Consider the following 9,627-nt stretch of genomic DNA (forward strand, 5'->3'; position numbering starts at 1 on the left):
TCTCCGGCAGCCTGAACAGCATAAAAGCCCTCAAAGGAAATGTAGCTGTCTGAAATATACTGGTGCAACAATTTCTCTGTGAAGCATATTAAACCAGACTTCTGATGCCTCCTTTGACTTTGGGCCAGTGCTGTCCTCCATTGTATTTGCCATTAGATAGAGGGGAAACTTACGACTCTCTGCTGTTTCACTGCACTCTGTCTGTTTCCTCTTCTTCTGTCCATCTCTGCATGCTTGGTGTGCTTCAATCCAGGTATCAGCTGCAATCACTGTGTTCAAACCAGCAGACCAGTCAGCTTCAGGGCAATCAGCTGATCTCTAACGCAAACAGTGTGACTGACACGAAGTTGTTGCTCCATGGCCCATTGTCCCGAAGAAAAAGATGCTTGGCCAGTTTGTTGGCAAAAGTTAACGGGTAAGAGTAGGATAAAAAAATCCAAGAATATTAAACAAATACTAGGAATGACTGCAACAGGCTGCACGCAGGTTGATGCATGTGCACCAATGGCTTCAGTGAGTTATCACCAGTGTCCTCTTTTGGGTTTTGTCTACCACACATAACCACATAATATACACTTCTTATCTTCTCGTCCCCCACAATCAGGGTCAGTTGTGTCGGACGACGGACCTGATTCTGCTGGAGGACTTTTCCTCTCCAAAGGTTAATCCTTCTTTCTACCATTGGCAATGATTGATGGAGTTTTCTCTCTAATATTGTAGCATCTTTATCTTGCAATACAAAGTGGCTTGAGATGACTATTGTTATGAATTAGTGCTGTCAGCAATATTATCACCAGTTTGAACCAATTATATGTACATGCTAGGGCTGCCACGATTAGTCGACTAGTCACGATTACGTCGACTATCAAAATCGTCGACGACTGATTTAATAGTCGACGCGTTGTTTGAAGCTTTGTAAGATCCTGAAAGACGCAGGAATAAGTAGCAGGATTTAAGAGTGTAATAACGGACTGAAACAGAAGATGGCAGCACTGCATGTACAAGGATGCCAGCTGCCGTTAAACCCCGAAGAAGAAGAAGCAGCTGTGTCCCAGAATTCATAGCGCAGCCCAGCTCAGTTTCCAACAATGGCGGCAGCTAGTTCGTTTTAATATTACTCTTATTATTCTTTCTGGGTCACAAAATAAACGTTTAACATATTTTCAGGCGAGAATGTAGCTGTGTAAACCTCAAATATCTGCTCAGTTTATCAGGACACCACATATTTTCAAAAGCGCTCCGACGTTTTCAGAGACGTCTGTTACCCACTAGCTCGATAGCGAGCCGGGGGCTAGGCTAACTAGAGCCGTGAGAACACCGGACTCCCGGCAAATCGCGTCTTTCGCTACTCAGGTTAAACATGATATATGAGTCACTTAGATAACTTACAAATGTTATTGTTTGGCTTTTTTCAGTGTTTTATTTGTTCCTGAGTAAATCGGTTTGGCTGAGATTAAAGTTTTAACTCAGCTGAATAAACGTCAAGCAGACAGCTGATTATCAGAAGTGTGAGATGCTCCAGAATTTACTCCGGTGTCCTGTTATATTTTAGATAGAAGGAGTTTATTAAACTTCACCGAAACCATCTGCAAGTTTCATTAAAATTTAATAAACTATCATCTTGTCTTTATTTTTAGTTAGCACCTTAAACACTTAAAGCTGTAAGCTAATGATAGTTATATAAGAGCAGATGCTGCTGGTGCAATAAGCTGTACGTTTTACGTCCAATGGATTTGATTAGTCGACTAATCGCAAAAATAATCGGTGACAAGTCGACTATCAAAATAATCGTTTGTGGCAGCCCTAGTACATGCCTACATGAAGGTACAGGCCAATGAACTGTAGCGTCGTGAAAAGGCAGCAACCATGAGGTTATATATATAGCATTCATATTATGTTATGTAACACCAAATGTTCATATAAATGCTCATTTTATTTGTGACATTAATAGTAATATCCCACTCACACAAAAATATAAATTATGATACTGATATCAAAGGTTAATGCAGTATGAACATGTAAAACTTCTTTATAGAGTCTTTTGAGTCATTTTTAATCTGTGTAAAATGGTAACAGTCAGCACAATATGCAAGCGAATGTAACAAGTGCAGCTTTTGTACAAACTAGACCTTGCACACATCCAGCACGTGTCATCACTGCTGGCTGTAGGGAATTCTGTTTGTAACAGCAATTTAACTAAAAACAGAACAGGAGATCATAGCGGCAATAAAACCGTTACAGTCTCGCCGATCACCAGGCCCTGATGGCTTACCGAACGAGTTTTATGCCGCCTTTGCTGGAAAACTAGCCCCCGTGTTAGCTACATTATATACTGACTCTCTTGCCAAAGGTGTTTTGCCTGATAGCCTAAATCAAGCTTGTATAACATTACTTCCCAAAAAAGACAAAAACCCTTTGGAATGTGGATCCTACAGGCCGATTTCACTCCTCAATTCAGACTACAAAATACTAGCGAAGGTTTTGGCCAACTGATTGGAAAAGTTTTACCCAACATAAACTCTTCAGATCAGACTGGTTTTATTAAAAACTCCTTTTTTAGTATTCGTAGACTACTCAATATAATGTACACCCCCAGTCAAGCTGAAAGCCTTCTCTCCATGGATGTGGAGAAGGCTTTCCATAGAGTAGAATGGGAATATCTATTTGAGACCTTACAAAGATTTGGGTTTGGAAGTTCCTTTTTGTCCTGGGTGAAATTACTCTGTGCCTGTCCTTCAGCTATGGTACTCATTAATAACCATTATTCTAAACCATTCCACTTGCATCATGGAACCCGTCAGGGCTGCCCCCTCAGCCCCCTCCTTTTCGTGTTAGCTATTGAGCCGTTGGCAATAGCTATAAGAAGTAATGGTGCCATTGAAGGCATTTCGCGATATGGAACGGAGCATAAATTATCTCTCTATGCCGATGATCTCCTGCTGTTTGTGTCAGGCTGAGGTAACAATTCCCACCAACTTTTTGATGCATTTGGGCTTGTGTCAGGCTATAAATTGAATCTACACAAGAGTGAATTACTGCCTCTAAATATGCCTCTTTCCACATTAGCAAACATTACTGTTCCCTTCAAGATTGCAACGCACAGTTTTGTCTATCTAGACATAACTGTGACGAAAAACCTCAGTGATCTCTTTAAAGAAAATGTTACTAAGTTACACCTCAGTATGCAACAAGACTTGTCAAAATGGTCGCCGCTTCCTCTCTCGTCAGTTGGGAGAGTGAATGTAGTTAAAATGTCTGTATTACCCAGATATCTTTATCTGTTTCAAAGCCTCCCTATGTACATTCCGAATGCTTATTTTAAGAAATTGGACTCTGTAATTACATCATACCTTTGGAACAACAAGAAACCACGTTTGCATAAAACACATCTGCAAAAGTCAAAGCAAGACGGAGGCCTGGCTCTACCGAATTTCCGTTATTATTACTGGGCCTCCAGTTTACGCTGTCTGACCTACTGGCTCAGCACGACTGCAGCGGACCCGTATGGGTAGAAATGGAGAAGCTCTCTTCTGGTTCTTTCTTGTCTGTGGTAGGTGCATCTATCCCGTTACCCAAAAGCCTGTCAATTGAGAATCCTGTAGTTAATAATATTATCCAGATTTGCTTTCAGTTTAGTTTACATTTTGATCTTCTGAAGATGTGCTTAGGCAGCCCAGCAGCTTCCAACTATGTTTTTTCTCCTTCAATGTCTGATGCCACATTTCAGGGCTGGCAGAGGCGAGGGCTGAGATCTTTAAAAGAACTATTCATTGATGGCACGTTCACCTCATTTGAACAGCTGACTAATAAATACAACTTACCCCCCTCTCATTTCTTTAGGTACCTACAGATACGACACTTTCTTTCAGGCTCTATCCCAGGGTTCCCAAATAAACCCCCTCATGATGTAATGGATGACATTATGTGTTTTAACCCGGCTAAGAAAAAGGCCATATCATCAATACTTGTTCTGATTTTGCGCCTGGGTTCTTGTTCTATGTCTGCAATCAAGCGATCCTGGGAAGAGGATCTTGGAATCTGTGTTGCTGAAGCAGACTGGGGCAATGTTTTAAGTAATATTCACTCGTCCTCCATGTGTGCAAGACATTGGCTTCTGCAGTTTAAAATAGTGCACAGGTTCATCTTAGCAAATCAAAATGGGCAAAGATGTATCCCCAGATTGACCCAACGTGCGAAAGATGTAAATTGGCAGAGGCGACCTTGATCCATGTGTTTTGGTCCTGTCCCAAAATACAAACATTCTGGACGGATGTCTGTGGGGCTTTGTCATGCATATTTGGGATAAGATTGTTACTCAATCCACTTTTATTTTTATTTGGGGTCAACTCCGATGGTCTGGCACTACCAGCAGGTGGTCAAAGAATTATTGTCTTCTCTACACTATTGGCAAGACGTCTAATACTTGAAGTGGAAGGACGCAGCCCTGCCCACAGTATCTCATTGGGTTAAGGATGTATTATTTCATCTTAAATGAGAGAAAATTAGGTTCGTTTAGAGAGGCTCTGTAAATAAATTTAACAAAGTCTGGAAACCCTTTTTGATATTTTTTGACAAACCTGTGTTTTGACCAACACAGGTTCAGGAATGACCTTTATTTATTTATTTATTTATTTATTTATTTATTTATCTATTTTTAATTATATTTGTTTGCTTATTTTTTCTTTCTTCTTATTCTGTATACCTTGGCTGGTGTTATTTTGCATTGTATGTTTTTCCTTTTAAACTTTTGATTACTTGACAGCGAACAGGGGTGTTGTTTGTTAGGGTGGGTTTTTATTTTTATTTTTTCCCCTCTTTTACTTTTATTTGATGCTTTGTATTTTTGTATTTCATTGTGGAAAATAATAAATATATTAAACACTAAAAGCATAACAGAACTAAACTGAAACATAGTCTTTAGCAGAATGCTTGATTGGATACTGTATGAACTGATGCTCTAACTGTAGCTTTTCAGTGACTCGGGTTCAATAAGACATTACACTGTAAAATCTTTGGGCAGTACTGTATGTGTTATGCCTGAAGATTAGTGATGTGCCATACCACTGATCTCCTTTCTGATCCGTTACCGAGTAAAATTCAGGGTGGTATCGATGACACTGATCCGATACCGATACTTTGTGCAAAAACTTAATGTGTTATTGTATTTCAGATTATAGCTTCGTAATGATTGCAGGACATCAGACTGCTTGTTCTTATTGTTTAATTATGAAGAATTATCATATAGAAATAAAGAACCTGAAGCTGTGTGTCGATGCTATTTGAACACACATATGTTGTCATTTAACATGTAGATACTTACCTGGACGCTTCAACAAAAACCTTCAACATTCACACTTTCCCTCGTTCACAGCAGTGCTGTGCAGTGTTGGTCAAGTTACTTGAAAAAAGAAATCAGTAACTAATTACTGATTACTTCCCCAAAAAAGTAATCCCGTTACTTTACTGATTACTTATTTTCAAAAGTAATTAATTACTTAGTTACTTTTTAAAAACACGATTTACAACCTGAAGAGGTGATAAAGCGATAGATCTTTCAGCCCAATTCTACTTTTTCTACATAATCCATCATACAAAATGTAATCAAATGGAAAAGTCTCTTTTTAAAACTTGTTTTATTAGTTTTAATCTTTTAACTTTATGCATCAAGCAAACATTTAATTATCTGCAACTTTCTCTGACTGGAATAAATTAGTTTAACATTTAAACCTATTTTCTGCACATTCCAGCTCATAAAATAAAATATTTGTGTGTTTACACTCAGTCTTTCAAATAGATGCAAGTAAAACACAGCAGAAAATAAATAAAGTCAAAGACTCAGTGGTCCTGTTGCTCTATTTTCACCTGTAAAGCAGGAGTGGGGTAGGCGGAGGTTTACCCTGGTGCAGGTGTGCCGCGGTCAGTGGAAGAATCCGTGAGTTTCTCTGTGAGTTTCCCATTACGTCGTAGCTACTCGGTGCTTGTTGGAAGTTTAGGGGTTTTTTCGCTGTAAAAAGAAGTTTTCTTCCCACGCACAGCGGACACTAATGTTTTTGTCACTTTTTATGGAATCAAACTCAAAGTAAGGTCAGTACTTCCACGCTTTAAACGCTGCACGCTCATACTCTCTCTGCACTCGATATGTGATCCACTGTTGATCTGCACACAGCTGTTGTCACGAACGTCGCGCTCGCTTACGTCACTGTCATGAGACGTTCTCGCAGAAAAATCACGGTTTTAGTAACGCAGTAACGCAGCGTTACTACAGGAAAGTAACAGTAATCTAATTACCGTTTTTGCAATAGTAATCCCTTACTTTACTTGTTACTTGAAAAAAGTAATCGGATTACAGTAACGCGTTACAAGTAAGTACAAGTACTGCCCATCTCTGGTGCTGTGCCACACTACACATTTTGGTATCGATCCAGTACCAAGTAAATACAGGGCCAGTACTGTCGATGTGACTCAGGCAGTGGGGGAGAGAAATGGGGGAGAGTAGTGTGCCACGATTAATGAGACGACTTCTCAACTAGCAAATTGTGAAACATTTTAAACAGAAACTGGGTTTTTGGAGACCTGGAATGTTTTTGTGTCTTTCAGCACACAAAAAGCTTTGGACATTTTTCATAGTGCATGTTGGAGGTTTATTTTTCCCAAAGACGTAATTAACACAGTTCAGCGGGCTACACACTGAAGGATAAAAGCAATGTATCGATCCGATACCAATACTAGTGTTGGTATCGATACTATCGATATTTGGATCGATCCGCACATCTCTACTGGAGATTTAGGAAATTCTGACATGCCAGCTCATCTGGCATCTCACTATCCAGCTGCCAGGGCTATCCAGTCCTGGCAGCTGGATAGTCACACCTTTGGAGTGGGAGTCGCAAGTTCAATTCCCATCCAGTAAGGGTCCTGGCTAGACCCCCCATGCTAACAAAAAAACCAAGCCCTGGAATGGCACGGTTGCATCTGCAGCTCGGACACAAGCATTTCACTACTCTGCATGATTGTGTATGTCACATATAAAGGTTGCTTTCATCGAGAAACATCGGGGCTACATTAGTCTGCTCAGTTTGCATCCTTGTAAAGTGTGAGGACGGATCAGCTGATGTTCAGTGCTGCTTTTTTCTTACCTTACTTAATCTGCAGCATTCATCCATGTACTCATCCAGGCTGTCACTGGTGATACTCCTTTTAATAGGCTCGGGTGCAAAGACTTTGCTTGTCATGTCGTCACAGCTTTGTATTAAGGATTGCTCTACAAGCCTCGTATCCTCTGAGCCGGTCCTTCCTGTCACAGCCCTGGACTCTTCAGCATCCTCACTTTGTTCAGGACCTGAAACCCTGCAGTGGTTCACATCCTCACCTATGTGCAACTCTACTGTTATAGCCGAAGAAATAAGTGTATTTGAATGAATTAACAAACCATCCTGTGTATCCACTGTTGTATTTAAACTGTTATCCGCTGAGTCATTTGCCTGGTTTTTCTCAGTGCTGTTTGTATCTGCAACAAGTCTGTCAGAGAGGACGGTGGGCTCAGAGTTTAAGTTGGAGGAGTCACAGGAAGACTCTCGACTGTGCACCACAAAGCTCTGCTCAGATCCTGTTGGGGTGGATGGTGAATGAGCTCCGCTGGGAAGCTCCACTCCAGAGTCCTCTGATTCACACTTGAACAAGTTTGAGAGATGAGTATCTGACAAAATGGCAGATGGATATTTGGAGCCAGGCTTGATCTGAGGCTGCCCAGGCTTTTCATCAAGCTGAGAATTCAGCTCGGGGTGTGAGTTGTCCTGGTCAATAAAAAGCTTCATTTTTGTCAGGACAACCTCACTGTCCAGTAATGTGTTTTTACTGCCTCCTTTACCTGTTAAATAGAAAAAGAAATATGTGTCAGTTGTCATTTTTCATATTTTAGGAAGTCCTTCAATACTGTGATGACTGTCCTAACCATTCTCTGAGCTGTTTGAAACGGTGTGAATCCAGCGAACGCATCTTTGAGTAAAAAGTTATTCGGTTGACGAATGTTTGTCATCATGGTTAAAAATTTTGGGAACAGTTTCCTGGTTGAACTCCAGGGCCAAGAATTCCTTAGACAAAGCTCTTTCTTAGCCAGACACAGTCGTAGCTTTCTTCTTGTCATATACACGGTAACATGCACGCTATCTTGTCTATCATTATGTTTAAATGTTGTAAAGGAGATACTGTGGAGGAAACTACCACAAATGAGACCTTGTTAACTTTGGGAGGGGTGATATGTGTACATCTGTCACATTGTGTCTTGTACAGCAGTGCAAGTACTTGTCACCACCTGTATGATGAGGACGATATGAGGATCTTGCTGTAGATCTACAGCTGGTCACAGGGAGTACTGAGCACTTAATGTAACGTCAACATGTTGACGGCATTGGGGCATTTTGGTCGAATATATTTCCAGAAAACAAAGGTGGATATCTTGTCAAAGCAAATGCAAAATTAAAACCTGTTTGCTTTTATCCTCTCTGAGTGGAGGAGGCAGTTCTTGCACGGGAATTTTGACGAAACTATAAACGTAAAACAATATGAATGAAAGTAGAAGTCTTTCTTGTCTAAGCACAGAAGAAAACATGTAAAAGCAGTGTGTGTTTGTGAGAAACAGCTTCCCTCTGAAAGAAGGGACGTTGTAACTGTAAACGGTGGCGGCCTGAACTGAAAGATGAATGAGACACAAGTAATTTAATAAAAACAGGATGTCAGAGGAGCAGCCACAAAACTGCTGTCGGTTATATTGGATCTAAACTATTCAAGGGCAGCTCCTTTATTACCCGCACAGCTGTCCAGTGTAAACACTAGAATACCACAATGCAGAGCGAGCTCAGGTCTGTCAGCAACTAATAAAAGATCATTACAAACTTTTAAAAGCACAGTTTCAGTTCTATGTAACATTTGGAAACCAGGCTGAAATGAGAATACATTCAAGACTTTCTGCTTTTCTACAAATCCTTCTGAGAGCCTGAGTCCAGGGATACGTTTTAGGTTTAACACAGTTGGTTTTACAAGAAGCAAAACTCAAGAGCATTTGAACAAAGTGAGCAGATGATGAGCTCACGGCTTAAGGGAGCGATTGTCCAAGGGAGGGGCCCAATATTCTGATAAACAGCAGAGGAATGTCCAGCAGGGATGATGCAGGGGTCACGCACACATAAAAGAAGTTTAACTGGTGGACATGGCGCGGAAATTTGAATTACGACAGACATGTGATCAGAAAAGTTTAAACTGCAAATTAGAATATCACATAATTACAGAGCACGAGATGAGCCTGAACGCTCACGGGAGGGAGCGCCGACTGAACACGACTAAAAGAGTCAGTGAGGTTCAGGACGTCTTTCACCAGAGGTTTCAAAGTTGACATAAATATCAGCAGTGAGCATCTAAAACTGTTGAAATGGTGAATTTGCAGTACTGTGGTTAAGTTTAATGACTCCCTATGATTCTTTATGGTGGGCAGCCAGTGACAGGTTACATGGTAAATGGCCTGCATTTATATAGCGCTTTTCTAGTCCCTAAGGACCCCAAAGCGCTTCAGTCATTCACCCATTCACACACACATTCACACACTGGTGATGGCAGCTACATTGTAGCCACAGC

At 40.7% G+C, this 9,627-nt stretch overlaps 1 protein-coding gene across 1 annotated transcript in view; it reads right to left on the reverse strand.

The window, feature by feature from the left end:
- Nucleotides 1-9,627, reverse strand: part of LOC102199330 (uncharacterized) — a 34,396-nt gene that overhangs the window by 19,924 nt on the left and 4,845 nt on the right. Inside the window, exon 2 of the mRNA XM_005749844.1 lies at nucleotides 7,137-7,867. Coding sequence (XP_005749901.1) covers nucleotides 7,137-7,867 — 731 coding nt within the window. The remainder of the gene's footprint in view (nucleotides 1-7,136; nucleotides 7,868-9,627) is intronic.

This window comes from Pundamilia nyererei, unplaced genomic scaffold, assembly GCF_000239375.1.
Source record: "Pundamilia nyererei isolate P.nyererei 1_Seehausen unplaced genomic scaffold, PunNye1.0 scaffold00256, whole genome shotgun sequence".
NCBI lineage: Eukaryota > Metazoa > Chordata > Actinopteri > Cichliformes > Cichlidae > Pundamilia > Pundamilia nyererei.